The 15855-nt window shown below is 30.9% G+C and overlaps 1 protein-coding gene and 3 long non-coding RNA genes across 9 annotated transcripts; 3 read left to right on the forward strand and 1 right to left on the reverse strand.

Annotated features, from left to right (window-relative positions):
- The first annotated feature begins 60 nt into the window (after window positions 1-60).
- LOC147918616 (uncharacterized) lies at window positions 61-906 on the forward strand. Its single transcript, XR_015593947.1, has 2 exons — window positions 61-265; window positions 625-906. It is a non-coding gene; the product is annotated as an uncharacterized LOC147918616 (long non-coding RNA).
- A 5537-nt stretch (window positions 907-6443) lies between these two features.
- On the forward strand, window positions 6444-8048 carry LOC147918617 (uncharacterized). Its single transcript, XR_015593775.1, has 2 exons — window positions 6444-6858; window positions 7387-8048. It is a non-coding gene; the product is annotated as an uncharacterized LOC147918617 (long non-coding RNA).
- Window positions 6927-9315, reverse strand: LOC104735880 (myb-related protein 1). 6 transcript variants are annotated; one of them, XM_010494526.3, is made up of 7 exons: window positions 9181-9315; window positions 8882-9093; window positions 8715-8791; window positions 8468-8525; window positions 8277-8361; window positions 8126-8195; window positions 6927-7882 (listed from the first exon to the last, which is right to left on the reverse strand). In XM_010494526.3, the coding sequence occupies exons 2-7, from the start codon at window positions 9087-9089 to the stop codon at window positions 7169-7171; spliced, it is 1212 nt and encodes a 403-aa protein (XP_010492828.1). In that variant the 5' UTR covers window positions 9090-9093; window positions 9181-9315; the 3' UTR covers window positions 6927-7168. The 6 variants fall into 6 exon arrangements, with proteins under 6 accessions (XP_010492828.1, XP_010492826.1, XP_087362331.1 ...); XM_010494524.3 differs by having other exon boundaries at window positions 6927-7900; XM_087506205.1 differs by having other exon boundaries at window positions 8468-8538.
- Window positions 8330-9987, forward strand: LOC147918618 (uncharacterized). The gene is made up of 4 exons (XR_015593774.1): window positions 8330-8390; window positions 8628-9109; window positions 9209-9394; window positions 9653-9987. It is a non-coding gene; the product is annotated as an uncharacterized LOC147918618 (long non-coding RNA).
- The last annotated feature ends 5868 nt before the right edge of the window (window positions 9988-15855 follow it).

Raw genomic sequence — 15855 nt, forward strand, 5'->3', positions numbered from 1 at the left:
ATGTCAACAACTTTTTGACTCAAAACAATTTTATTAGCATAAATGGAAAAACATTTAATAGCAAAATTGAACAGATTGGGAAATATGAGATCCCAAGAGTAAAATTAATTATTTAAGTGGAATCTCTCTAAAAGATTAGCATAATCTTATTCAGTTAAATTTATACAAAAAAATATTATCATCATGGGTATCACAAAAGCTTTGGTGATTTTTCAAATTGTCATATTAGCAATTTCGTTGTCCAACCATATTGTCATTGCCTCAGGTATATTTAAATCTTTTGTGTTTGTGATTGTGATATTCTAATAATCATAACTTTTGGAGTCTATACAAAACTCTAAATAATGTATGGACATGTTATACGTAAATATATATACAAATATACAATACACATACTTGCATATAGTAGGGCCGGTGTAAAAAACGCAAAAAAATGTTATATTCTCTGTTCAAGTTTTGCAAAATGGGCCTTAATTACATAGATTTTTTTTGAAAATTATTTATGAGCCTTAAAATATATGTAAATTTAGTATAGTCCCAGTGCAAATGTACTTGTTGCACATGTCTATCACCGGTCCATGCATATACATATTTTAATAAATATTTTTGGGTGGTTTTGTGTAGATGCAGAGATCAACAAAGTTTCATTGGATGATTGCATCGCTGTGTGTATTAAAGGACATGGGTATGGGTCAAGATTAATATTTGGGTCACGAGAATGTTTCGCAGCCTGTACTAAAAAGGGATACCACAACGGAGATTGTGTAAAGACGGGTATCGTAGATAGTTGTTGTTGCTATTAGTCCCCTAATGCTAAGCAATTCAAACTTTGTATTTATACAATTCTAGCATCGGACTTATGATTATTGTGTTAATTTACAATAAATAAAATGAAATAAAAAGAAATGTTCCACAAGAAGAACTCAGCCTGGTCACATCCTCCAAGACCAGAGCATAGCCTCACGCCTCTCCATTTCGGATCTGCCGACCTCACCGCCACATAAGCGAGATTAGCTCCCAAAACATGAATGCGATCAGCATTGAATCTCACTACTTTTTTTTTGCTTCTCACGCGCAATAACGTTTACGAGTTTTATCCAAAATATGCATATGTGGTAAGATCTCTTTGCATCACCAACTTTGATGTTAATTAAACCAGAGGAGAGAGTCTTTGGAACTGGAGAGCTTCTAACTTTGATGGCTAATGAGAAAATTCTCATGTGCAGTTTGATCCACCTGAAGTAATTCTCCAAGTCTCTTCTTTTATTTGATTTTAGCTAAAAGTTAAAACATGATTCAATTCAACAAATTGTAATCGGTTTAGTTCATCTAAAAGCAAACTGGAAATTGCAAGAGTTGGGTTTTAATCAGTCATAAGCTTTGATAAGGAAAACACTCTCAGAGGAAAAGAGGGGTTGCCGTTTAGTTTGTCGAAGAGTTTTAAATGCTCTATTTTCCTACTTGTTCTGTTTTGAGTTTACACAAGTAAGTAAATTACATTATGGCCATGTTCAGAAGTGAATCGCTGTCAAAGCCACCATCGACCAAAAATGTGCATTTACTTTTCATTTCAATACATGTTTTGTTGGTTTTTTTAGACTTTACCGAATTTATAATTAACGAATTTGATATTGCACCCAAACCAAAATATAGTACCGACTACGGGTCGAAATCAGAGTATGAAATTAAGTAAAATAAATATATAATTTTATACAATATATAGAATAAATAAATTTTCTATTATTTTGTTACAAACAAATCTAAATTTAAGTAAATATTTCCCCAGGCTGTAGAGCGTGGGTCACTATCTAATTGGACTTATGAGGCCAAAGTACAAACATTATCATGTTGATTATAATAAATGGAATCATATAACATAACAAATTATATTAATGTGTTCTTAATCAAATATTTTGTGTGTGTAATGTAACAATAAGAACTTAATAAGTCAATCTATTGATTCAATTTAGTTATGCCATAAGTTACTGTTGACCAAACTTACAAGTGTCATATCTTGTTAAACAAAAAAGTACTAGTTTACCAGCAAAAATAATTTATATACAATTTTTACTTGTCAGATCTATCATATTCCTATCATTCATTGATATTAATATTTTCATTTAATATAGTAAAAATATATAGTCAACAAAAAAAAAATATACAGTCAAAAGATATGTTCAAAATACAAAATAAATGTCAACAACTTTTTGGAAAAACATTTAATAGCAAAATTAAGCAGATTGGGAAATATGAAATTACCAAGACTAAGATTAATTATATAAGTGGAATCTCTCTAACAGATAGCATCATCTTATTCAGTTAAATTTATACAAATAATAATTATCATCATGGGTAACACAAAAGCTTTGGTGATTTTTCAAATTGTCATATTAGCAGTTTCGTTGTCCAACCATATTGTTATTGCCTCAGGAATATTTAAATTTTTTGTATTTGTGATTGTGATATGCTACTAATCATAACTTTTGGAGTCTATACAAAACTCTAAATAATATATAGACATGTTATACGTAAGTATATATACAAATATACAATACACATACTTGCATATACACATGATCGGTGTAAAAATTGCAAAAATTGTTATACTCTATGTTCAGTTTTAGAAAAATTGGCCTTAATTACATATAAATATTTTGTGAAAATTATTTCTGAGCATATAAATACATTTATATTTAGTATAGTGCCAGTGCAAATGAACTTGTTGCACATCTCTATCACCGGCTATACATATACATATTTTAATATATATATTTTTGGTGGTTTTGTGTAGATGCAGAGATCGACAAAGTTTCGGATAATTGCATCGCTGTATGTATTAGAGGACATGGGTATGGGTCACAATTAGTATTTTGGTCACGAGAATGTTTAGCAGCCTGTATTAAAAAGGGATACCACAACGGAGATTGTGTAGACCAAGGTGGCCTAGAACGTTGTTGTTGCTATTAATTGGTGTTCCAAAATTTGTAAAATTTAATTGTTTTCTGTTTTATGTAATATAAAACATTTAAATAATTGTTTTATCATTTTAGATAATTAAAGTTTGATAATTAATAAACACAAATTAAAAAATTATTATTTAAATGCTTGAGTAACCTTTTTTGGAGTTCTCTAGTAATAGAATGATTTTGCTTAAGTTCTTTTAGGATTGCTTTGATTAATTTAGTATTAATTATATAATTAATTAATATGAGAGTAACTTAAAAAGTACCCACCACTAATGATGGTCTTAGTCCCCTAATGCTAAGCAATTCAGACGTTGTATTTATACAATTCTAGCATCGGACTTATGATTATCGTGTTAATTTACAATAAATAAAATGAAATAAAAAGTAATGTTTTTTTTTTCTATGCCTTCGCAATCAAACTTAAAAAAAAAAATCATAGTGGATATGAGTTATATGATTAATTTTGTATATAGCGGGTTTCTATGAGTTGGTTTTTTCTTTCTAACAATAAAAATAACTTTACCCCGAACAAAATACTCGACCACCTGATGGTTGTGCCTAAGTTAGCCAAAATGAAACATTCGCATGGCTGTCCTCATCAACAATGTTCTGAAAGCTCCGCAAGAAGAACTCAGCCTGGTCACATCCTCCAAGACCAGAGCATAGCCTCACGCCTCTCCATTTCGGATATGCCGACCTCACCGCCACATAAGCGAGATTAGCTCCCAAAACATGAATTCGATCAGCATTGACTCTCACTTCTTTTTTTTTTTGCTTCTCTCTCGCAATAACGTTTACGAGTTTGATCCAAAATATGCATATGTGGTAAGATCTATTTGCATCTCCAACTTTGATGTTAAGTAAATCAGAGGAGAGAGTCTTTGGAACTGGAGAGCTTCTAACTTTGATGGCTAATGAGAAAATTCTCCTATGCAATTTGATTTACATGAAGTAATTCTCCAAGTCTCTTCTTCTGTTTGATTTTTGCTAAAAGTTAAAACATGCTTCAATTCAACAAATTGTAATCGGTTTAGCTCGTCTAAAGGCAAACCAGAAATTGCAAGAGTTGGGTTTTAATCAGTCATAAGCTTTTGTAAGGAAAACACTCTCAGAGGAAAAGAGGGGTTGTCGTTTAGTTTGTTGAAGAGTTTTAAATATTATGTTTTCCTACTTGTCTTGTTTCGAGTTTAAACAAGTACTTAAATTACATTATGGCCCTGTTCAGAAGTGAATCGCTGTCACAGCCACCAGCGACCAAAAATATGCCTTTACTTTTCTTTCAATCCTTCTTCATCTTCTTTTCTTCTTCCTCATGCCGTTGTGACTGAAATCCCATTTGGAGTGGCCAGATGATATATTGACACCACATATACCTTTGTTTTGAAGGAGCTAATGTCGCTGGTTTGAACTATGTACAAAGATATACGGAGAATATGATCTGAGAAGATATTTTGTAACCTAAAAAAATTCGAGTTTTAATTGGGAATTTGCCAATATTACAATTATACCCTCTTATATATTAATAATTACAATATGTTGTTGTTACTAAAAGAGTCGATGGTTTGAGTGGTGCAACCAACAAAAGAATACGCCGATCGTCTAATTTGAGGCGGCGGGACTTGATTGTGATGTAGGATGTGCAAGGTGCGGGGCTGATGAGGAGACTATCAATCATGCTATTTTTGTGTGTCCTCCAGCCCGACAGGTCTGGGCTTTAGCTCACGTACTGGTAGGGCCACACCAATTTCTGACGGAGTCTGTGTTTGCTAATGCAAATCATTTTCTGGGTTATAAAAATCTGGGTTCACAGGTAGCGGTTTTCCCTTAGATTATGTGGTATATTTGAAAAGCGAAGAACGCTCGTGTTTTCGAGAATCATGTTGAACAACCCGACGAGGTTGTCCGGATGGCGGAAGGTGGTTTTCTTTACAAACAGTTTAGATTTGGTAAAGATGGTGTCTTTCCCTCACGATTTGCCGGTCTTCGCAACATATTTAGACGACATCAAGATTGACATGGAGAAGTTTTCTTCTTTTTCTTTGATTTAAGTTTCTCGAAATGCAAATGTAAAAGCGGATTCTTTTGGCACGCCAAGCATGTACATCTCCGCATCATGTTTTGTTTGTAAACAATTTTCCATCTAATTAACTCATATGAGCTGATATTTTGTTGTAAAAAAAATAATAATAAAAAAAATCGTACACCAAAAATATTTTTCGTGAATTAAACAAAAAAACTTGATATATTTTGTCGATAACAAAATTGCATGCTTAGTTAATTGGTCCAAAGAAAAAAAATATTATTCATAGTCATTTTACTAATGCATCAATGAGTTTGCTACTCTCGGATGGACTGTTCTAAATACGGTATGAGTTTTTTTTTTCCGTGTCACCTCTATTTCTCTTAATGTTCAGTCAAATGGATCCATCACTTAAAAACGTTGTTGTTATTTATTTTTGGGCTTTGGTGATTGTAAAATGGTTATAAAGGAGTATGGTAATAATCCTACATATACTTTTGATGTGAAGACAATTTACGTCAAATGTTGTTGTTGTTGCAGGTTGATATATTTGGGGGCTTATGGGGTTTCAACATATTTTTATGTGTATAAATGAATTTTTTGTAGGGTAACAAGCTCTCTTTTGTTACTTTGATTTCTTTAGGGTAGGAAGAAAAATTATAAAATTACAACATTATAAGTTTCATAGAAAAAAGAACAAAAAATAAATATATCAAGATGAGATTATAAAATTACGATAGTTAAATTAAATTTCATGTGAATCCAAAATTTTTGGTGAAACAGTTATTATTTCAAACGTTTAGAAATTTGATGAAGGTAAACCAATATAAATTTATGTTATAAATGCTATACTAAATAATTATATTTACAAATAAAATGATGTGGATGCAAATCTTTTACTTACTTCCTTATTTGTTGGACTTAAATATACAATCTCAAATTTATAAAATATTATTAAAACTACAGTTATAAGATAAAAAAAAACAGGACATACCGTATATGGGACGGGACGGGTTCCCGGAACAGACATAAACAGATATACTATCTTTCTCTTACTATTTTTTAATTTACTTAAATTTAATCATCTTTTTTTCTAAACCAAACTGAAAATAAATTGGTACAAAGTTGGATTATGAATGATAATAACATTTTTAACAAATACATTTACAAATGTTACTCCGCATAGTCCAAGCCTAATTGCAAACTTAGGTTTTTTTTTTATAAATTAACCCTGCAGGTATGTGGGGGTCCAATCTCTAGTATATATATATTTAGAAGGTACAAAGAAACACAACTTTAGCCAATGAGATAAAAGTATTAGGATTCAACTAGTTTGAACATGTTTTTACCCAACTTTTTCTATTGGTATGGAGTTGGTATGGAGCTTTTATGGAGTAAACTGAAATAATCGGACTAATAGTATAATTTATATAGTCTGCGGTTTTTTTTTTAATTCCAGACTAGTATGAAGATGTATAGTATGGAGAAGTGCATACTAGTCTGGAATGGTGAATGGCGTACTAACTCCGGACTGATCCGACTTCAGTCTATTCCGGAGCGTAGTGCACAACCATTCACAACCTTTGTGTAAAAAATTAAGAGCCTACTAAAACTTCAGGGACGAAACGTGACATTGGAAACAAATGAGGTAAAAACCCGACCAAGATCTACCAGACCCGACCCGGTTTGCAAGAAAGGCGTCGGACAATCCCACAATCTTCTCGCCTCGTTGTGCAGCCGTTCGTTCCTCACTTTCCGGTTTCTCTCCGATTTGCTACGATGCGTCTCAGACTCTCTACTCATGAGGTGTTCTGAAACGCATTATACGCAAAGGCATCGATGATCTCTCTATCTCTGCCTACACATGTGTAGGTATGTTTCTTACTTTGTTGATGATCCGAATTTGATTTAAAGCACGGAGCTTTTACGTTCTTATGAAGTTTAGTAAATTTATCTGTATTACTATATATGGTGAAGATGAGATCATAACTAGGCAAATCAATAATGTTGTACATTTTTGCACAAAGCTTCGACTAATATAATTCAATCTTAGACGAATCTCTCAAGCTAACAAACAAACCAAATCAAAGGTTCTCTTCTTTGAGGCTTTTTTTTTTTCACTTCCTGTGTGATCGATCATAAAAAGGTTGATGCTTGATGTTATAGCCTTCTTAGTTTCGTCTCAGTTCCAGCTGAAACCATTCAAATCAAACTGTTTCGTACGCGTTGTTGTGCCATAGTTTTCATCGTGTGTGTTAAGATCTAGCGTTGTTCTTGTGTGTGTTTCCATCTTGCAACTTTCACCATTCTCGTTGAATCTTTCTTGTGTATACTCACTGTTGTTGCTACTCCCTCCTCTGTGTTCATGTTGTAAACCCACTCCTATTGACAATCTTCCAGGGCTTCTTCTTGAAGACGAGACTCTTGGTTCTGCGTTGTTGTTAACCATTGTGGAAATATATGGTGGTTGCCTGTTATTATTCTCTCTGATGCTTTCTTCTTCTGCCCATGTGAGCTCCATTCTATGGAAGAATGGTTCTTCCATTACCTCTTTCTGCTCTGAAGTTGAGTCTCCGATGTATGTTCTTAGTCCCAATCTGTTGTTCTCAAGCATCTTTGGTGCTTTTTGGGTTCCTTCACTTGAGGTTAGGCAACTGTCAAGGGAGGAGTTAGGCGGATAAGTTGTTTGCATCTGTTGTTGATGGCGTAGATTCTGCACTTCTTTCGGTTCTAGGAAACTAGATTCTGGATACTCTGCTGACACTTTAGATACTAATTCTGAGAGTTGAGCTTTTGTTGCTTCGATCCCAGCTGCGCCTAGGTTCTGTCTTCCAAGTGTTTCTTGTGCTTTCTCCAGGATCGACTGCAGGTACTTTCCTTGAGCCTCTATCCTGAGCTGCAAATGTCGCTGTACCTGACTCAGTATAAAATATTTTTTAATGAAATTGTAACTAAATGCTTTCTTGTTCTCTCTGTTTCGATATGGTTGTTCTAGCCTCTATTGATGGATGCTCTATTGTACACTATACTTATGATTTTCATTGTTTTATGTGTGTTTTTAACATGTTTGAGCACTGTTGTTACCAGCACGGATAGCTACTTTAAACAGATTAAATCCACGAAGTACAGTTTATGATACCTCAAGCTGCTCGTGTAACCTTCTCTGAACTTCTATTTGCATTTGAAGTGCATCACTTATAGGCAAGTTCCTGGGTGCACAAATATATATAGGTCATTTATTTGAAAATGCAATACGTTAGAATATGTAAGAAAATAGCCATATTTCTTACATGCTCGGCTGTGGTCCAATGCTTAGACTCTCACTGTGACTTTCCTCTGCTTCAGGGAGGTTTTCTTCTACCATGGTCATCACACCTAAACCAGGTTACTTTAGTAACTTGTAGGTAATACTTTGGAAAAAGGAAAATGAGTCTTTAGATTGAAATATTCTTGTATTCGAGTAATGAATAACTAAGCTTACTTGTCTTGTTTAAACTGCTGTTGGCTTGTCCATTAAGATTCTTGCTCAACCTATATTTCTGGTAGTCAAATCTGGAAATCAATAACTTTTGTAAAAGCAAAATCAAATATTACAGATCTTTACTTCTTGACATATCATCATTTTTGTTTTTCTGTAACAGTTTTTCTACGAAGCAAATTCATCAACGAGTCATGTATAGAAACCTGATGAGTTTATGCATGTCTGTTGAAAAGTGTTGATAGATTACCTGAAGGTGACTCTTGAGATGGTATAAGGTAAGGCCTGGAATACCCATGACTTTCATGATTGTCTTAGGAGTAGCTTCTGCAGAGACAAAAGTATACACATTAATACTGATCATGTCTAAAAGCCTGGTTGTCAAGGATTGGTTCGTTTGCTAATAATATAACGTACTATCTCCTCCGCCAAGCTGGTTGACCGCTTCAACAAATCTCTCGTGAAGATCTGGAGTCCATTTTAGTCGTGGCTTTGCATCGGTTGAGAGGATCAGTCCAGAATCTCCTGTGCCATTTCCTCGGAGGAATGGATGCCTTTCAGAAGGAATGGGCATTCTCGATGAAGAGAGGATGCTCTTTCCTTGGTGCTGGTGTTGGTAATACATAAGTCTGTCTTCAAAATAAAGTAATGTAAATTTATCCACCTAGTAATACGGCATTAATAATGAGTGTAAAGACCAAATGTTTTTCTTTTACCTGACACAATCTTAGTTTTTAAGTTCAGCCTGCAGCTCTCAGTTCAGAGATACACTATGGTCTGCAACTCCACCAACTTGGGAAGATGTCGTTGCTGCTTTCCTTATTTATGCTCTTTTTCAGGCCGGGTCTCTCAAGAGTAAAAAGTCTTTGCAACTTTGCTTTATATAGAAAGTTGAATGGGAAAAAGGCAAACTAGAGGATGATAACTAAGGTATGGAATATGAATAACTGGTCCAATCGTTGCTTTGTTATTTGTGTTCTTATCGTTTATACTGTAGGTTGTGTGCTTAGATTATTTTTTTCATGTTTTGATTCCTCTGGACTACAACTTTTCAGTGCAATTCAAGCCTTGCATTAGATACCAGAATTGATCCAAAACTAATGCATCATATGCGCATTCTTTCACCATTCTGGTATATGAAAGTATCTTATTCTCCAAATCTTTTTGACAACTTTTCTACTTGGGCAGGGGAATTCATTCTTTTTCCTTATTCCTCAATTTTTTTCAAAGTCCACAGCTCTAACCTCTCTATCTCTTGAGGTATATTCTCAATGCTTTCCACTTGTCTGTATTGTTTTTGTTCCTACTTGAAAGTCATTTTTTTCCAGTCTCTAGATGCATCTTTAGTCTAAACATTTCTATTGAAACTTTAAGATAGATTTGATCAAAATCAACAATGGCTTATTTGGCCATGTTTCAAGAGTTTATAGTGATGCTATTTGTATGATTTTATGATGAAGAATACCCAAATATGTTTCAACATTGTTTTGTCTTCAAAGATAATTGAGAAAGCGAATGTAGAATATTTCATGCTGTCTCCTTCAACAAGTGTAGTACCTATTCTCTCTAAACAGTACAATATTAGTGGGGGACCCATAGCTCTCATTCTTTGATTGGCACAACTTATTTGGCCTATCTATGCATGTGTTATCTCTGTATGCATGTATGTATGTATTTATGTGTGTGTGTAACGTTTCCTGTCTGTTCCAAATGCAATTCAACATGTCTTCGGTGCAATATTTGTATGTTTATGTGTGCATATGTATAAGTTCGTGAAGCATATATGTATATAATGTTTGGCTGCTTTCTTACAGTGTACTTCCCTGAATCTCTTTAGTGATGACTACGGCTCTAAATTCCATCATCGATCATATTGTGGTGTTGAATCTGATTTTGATTTTGACTTCACAAATATATTTCTCCTGCCTGATTAAGTATAAAGATACTTTTCTATATGATATACAGCTATATAGAATAAGTTCATAGATAAAGATATATAAATATCAAATATAGAAGTCTGTGATTGCCAAATGCTGAAATGATGGCTTCTCTATGTGCAATTGAGAATATATCCACTATCTAGTATAGAGTCTCACATATCTTAATGAGTTTGATAGATGCCTTACAAAAAGAAATTAAAAAAACTAGGTGAGAAATATGGTCTATGGTTTTAAAGGAAAATGTCAAAAAAAAAAAAACACAAATCTTATGTTCCTTGAATGATATCTTTGCATTTTTTTCAATCTTTTTTTGGTGAAATCTCATGGTTCTGATTTCTCACATTAGCACTTTATTCTGTTTGGTGAAGAACCTTTTCATAACCTTCAGTTAAAAGTATTTGAGCATATTGCCAAAATAGTTGATTGGCATGTGGGTGGGAATATGCTTCCACAAAGAGAGGCTTCACATTGTGTGCTCAAAAGTCTATTTTGATGAAGATTAGAATACCATCAAAAGCAAATTAAAACAAGCAAAATGTGTGTTGGAACTCTTTTGATTGATTTCACTTTCACCATATATATATATATATATTAACTCATATGGGCAGAAGATAATTCTCTGTTCTATATCAATTGTAGTTTCAGAAAAGATCAAATTTTGAGTATGCTTTTTGTAGCAGGTAACTGATATGAGATGCTTTGTGTTTTTGCAGAACTAGAGCTTAACTCATTTTACGATATGTTATCGCCTGTTTTATAATTGTTAAATTGTAATCACCTATGTGTCTTTCCTTTACTTTGCTGATTGATCGTTGAAATGTCACTCTTTAAGTAGTCATATATATAAAAGTAGAGTTTCAGTCTCTCTTTATTGGTCCACTTGGCAATGCAATTTTAACCAAAAAAAAAATAATATTAAAACACAAATTTAAAACAATTAATTTTTACATTTAACTCACATAATATAAAACTGAAATCTTTATAGCTTCTCCCTATAAATTATGCATTAACTTTATTTCTCCACTAAGTTGTATTAATCAATTGTATTAAAACAAAACTATAAATTAGAATTGTAACTCTCATTATTCTAAATGTAATTTTTCATCATTTCTCTTCCTATAAATACTCATTATCTTATTCTCTTAGTCTATCACTCTTTCATTCTCTCATCTTCTTCCACTACTCTCAAATCTCTTTTTTGTTTTGTTTTGTTTTGTTTTGTATTTTTTTTGTTATTGTTGTTGTATGGGTTATAAAAAATCAAATCAAATATCATTGTAAAAGCTTAGTTTTAGAGTTTGTATGATATGTATATCTTATATATTTATTTTAATCTTTTAAAATGTTTATCTCCATTTTCTATTTTATATTAACATCTTATAAGTCATTATCTTCATACTTCCTTACAATATTCACCACACAATAAGATCATAAAGTTGAAATGATCCATATATAATTATCTATTATGTCTCTGGTTATCTCATATTCATGTATCATTTTAAATAATTTATAAAGATCAATATAATATTTAAAGATCAATATAATATTTAAAAATCAATATAATTATCCATTTATCCATTTATAAAGACTATTTTGTTTTGTGATCCAACTGTTAAATCTGCAGAGATCAATATAATATATATATATATATATATATATATATATATATTTTTATGATGTGAGGTTTTTGAAAACAAAAAGAACATAATTAAACAATTGGTTTTTTGTGTCTTTAATCAAAATAAAAAATGATCCAAAAAACAAAACATATTCAACTGGAACTTAAATAAAAAAATAAAATATAATTTTAAAAATATCATTTCACTAAATTCTCTAAAGATGAAACCATTAGTATGAAATCTAGCACTATAAATTAAATTGATGAGTGAAAACCAAAAAAAATATAAGTTATCCTTGGGATTTTAAAAATTATTGAGATTGAAGAATTCATATAATTTATAAGAAAACTAATTTAGTTTGTCACTTAAAAAGTAATATTTTTTATTTTGAAATATTATGTGTAAGTGTTGAGTTTATATCAACAAACAACCAAATCATGTGAATTTTGATTCAGCCACTTGGTATTTCTTTTATTTTAGGTTATAAAAAATTAAAATATTTATTTATAATTAAAGACATGTAACTCCATTTAACTCAAATGTAACTCCTATCCAATAATTGTACATTAATTCATTCCTCCTACTAACTTATTATCTTTCAAGAGAAATTATTTTTGGTTAAATTTTAATATTTTTTATTTATTTTGGTTGGCTAAACTTATATTCATATTTTGGTTGGCTAAATTAATATATTTCTCATGTAAAATTATTGTTTATAATATATTTCTCATTTCAAAGTTTAAAGCAATATATCATATATATATAAGTAAGGTTTTGGTCTCTCCTTATTGGTTGATTTTCATTTAATGTTTTCTAATTTTCTTTTTTATTTTTTTATTTGCTTTCTAATTGCTTTAAACAATATTTAAGATCCAATAAACACAATACATTTAACTCACACATTAAAATAAAATTATAACTGAAAATAAAATAAATTATGCATTAATCATATTCTACCACTCAATTCTATTCAAACACAATAAATTACTATTGTAGCTCCATAGTTCTAAATGTAACTTCCATCATTTCTTATCATATAAATAAGCATTCTCTCAATCTATCATTCTCTCATATTGACATTCTTTTACTATCTCATTTTCACATTCTCTCATTCTCTTCTACAATACCTCAAATCATTTTTCATTTTTTTTTTTGTTATTTTTGATTTCTTATTTTTGTTGTATGGGTTGTAAAAAAAAATGAAATATCATTGTAAATTGTTAATGCTAAATTTTAATTTTAGAGACTACATGATATATATTTTACATTGTTCTTATTTTAAAAGATTTATCTCCTTTATCTAATTTGGATTATTATCTTATAAGTAATCATTCTCTCTTCCTCTCCCACCAATATCAAATGTTGTTATATCTCATATGTGTTGTAAGAGTTTGATTCTATATTTTAATTTAGAAAGTATTATATATATATATATATAGATATTACATTGTTCTATTTTTTAAAGATTCATCTCCATTATCTAATTTGGATTACCATCTTATAGTAAACATTCTCTCTTCCTCTCCTACCAATATCAAATGTTGTTATATCTCATATGTGTTGTAACTTGTAAGAGTTTGATTCTATATTTTAATGTAGAAAGTATTATATATATTTAACATTGTTTTCAATTTTTATTTTATTTATATAAAAAGTATTTCTTTTATATTTCTTGCCTTTCTAATCTATTCATATTTATTTTTAAAATTTGCATAGTTAAATTTAAATTCACATATGTTGGTTTTAACAAAACAATCAACTTTATTTGAGAATTAGATGTTCCTATTCATTTTTAAACGATCAATATGTAACATATAAGCATTTTGTCTTGCAATCACAAGTTACATTTCCACTGCTTAACTCCATGGTTAAACTATAATATATGTTGTCCTATTTGTAGGAATAACAACATACTTATTTAATTTATTTAAAAGAGCAGATGATTAAATGAAATAAACATTTCTCCAAATTTTATAATTCAATCAGTGAGTGTACTTATTACTTTGAAAAACTTTTACATTGAAGTTCATAAAATCGTATAAGAAAACTAAAATACTATATCACTTCAAATTTGGAAGGAAACACTTGGTATTCCTTTTAAAAAAAGTCAAGACACATATAAAAATTTATTAATATTTAACTCACTTTAAAGACATTAAAGGTCATTTAACTCAAAAATAACTTCTATTCAATAATTTCATACATTCTTCCCACAAATAAAAATATATATATATATATATATATATATATATATGTTCAAGATTGTATTTAAATATTACATAATTTTTTAGTTAGCTAAATTTATAGTCACATATATACAATATATATACATAAAAATTTATATTACTTATTAACACCATAATTCGACCCATTATTTGCTTAACTCAATATTGGTTTCAAAGCCAACTAAAGAAAAACAGAAACAATCTTATTGATATTAGACCAAAACATGGGCATACAAACATAATCACTTACACGGAAGATATTCTAAAAAAATAACTTATTATTGCAACATCAACGTATGAAGGGTTTACATAAACAATTAATTAAAAAATCTATAATACAATAAATGTATTGGAAACAATATCAGTCAATGATAAGATTGGATTCTCAAAAGCAAGAAACAACATCTTCATAATTCATAAAAAGTAAACGCCACAATTATACACATCTGAACGAAATGGTATAAACATATAGTGTATAAATAAAAGTGACGGCAAAGCCCGTATATGCCTAATTAAAACGAAATAATACAAAAGAGAAAACGAAAAAGACCAAAAAAAAACAAGAAAGTGTCAACTACACCACAACCCACGCATTGCGTGGGGAAGCACCTAGTAAATAAATAAACAAAAGAGTGATACAGAGTAAATGTTCTTCCTTGTACGTTCATTTCCCTTTGACAGATTCTTTGTTCTTATTTACTAACTTTTTTACTGTTTGATCATCTTCCGTAGGGAGCATAATGCAACACATGGGCTGCATCGTGGGATTGTGATTCGCTTAATCGAACAAGAGAGAGGAGGATTGGATACATATAAAACAAGAAGAAGCGGGAAATGACCGCGGAGGAATTATATTCTTTTGGAGAGAGTAAAAAGTGGGTTCATGAGATTCCAAAGAATGAGAATATGAGAATCTAAAACTAAAGAAAAGCTTGGTGAGTCGCATTCTCAACACTCTAGAATCATTTTTGTTCATCTCAACCCAAAAGACTATTTCGGGTCTATTTCTTTCCGGTTTTGTTAGTCTCGTTTTTTTATATGTAGATATTTTAATGAATTATGATTCTTATAAGCAAAGCACAACAAAAGAAAGATTGTGAGAATCATTGAGAGAGTTTTGTGTGTTTCACCACAAGACAGTGGTTGTCTGCATCCAACCGAAAGCAAATGTAGCAGTTTTGTGAATTTTGATTTGAATATTAGTATGAAACAATTGTATAGTATAAAATAAAACGCGACTGGTTTGCTAAATTCGACATCTCGTATCCATTGTTATAAAAGAATGATTGTCTAGTTGCAAGTAGTTGGTATAGTATCCATTCTTGTTTTTCTTTCTTCTTTTTCAGTTTATACATCATATTTTGTTCGTTTACTTTCTGTTATATTCGTTTATATACATTTAAATCATCAAAAAGTTGTTTATAATAACCCTTTGGGAACATGGAGAAGTAAGATTCCATGGATAAGCAAAACTGCAAAAAAACAAACCACCTTTCATCTAAAAATAGATGGTACTGAATTTAAACCGGTTCTGACCAGATACTTAATTAATATCTTCACAGTTTGACGGTTTGGATCGACTCGGTTTGTTTAAAGATGACGTGTCG

Source organism: Camelina sativa, chromosome 20 (genome assembly GCF_030686135.1).
Source record: "Camelina sativa cultivar CO46 ecotype springtype chromosome 20, ASM3068613v1".
Lineage (NCBI taxonomy): Eukaryota > Viridiplantae > Streptophyta > Magnoliopsida > Brassicales > Brassicaceae > Camelina > Camelina sativa.

Bases quoted from the DNA above. Each gene is read 5' to 3' on its own strand.
- LOC104735880 (XM_010494524.3), bottom strand. From the start codon at position 9,089: ATGTATTACCAACACCAGCACCAAGGAAAGAGCATCCTCTCTTCATCG. The intron at 8,526-8,714 runs GTAATCTATCAA...TTTGACTACCAG, and splicing joins ATCTCAAGAGTCACCTTCAG to AAATATAGGTTGAGCAAGAA. The intron at 8,196-8,276 runs GTAAGAAATATG...TTGTGCACCCAG, and splicing joins ATTGGACCACAGCCGAGCAT to GAACTTGCCTATAAGTGATG.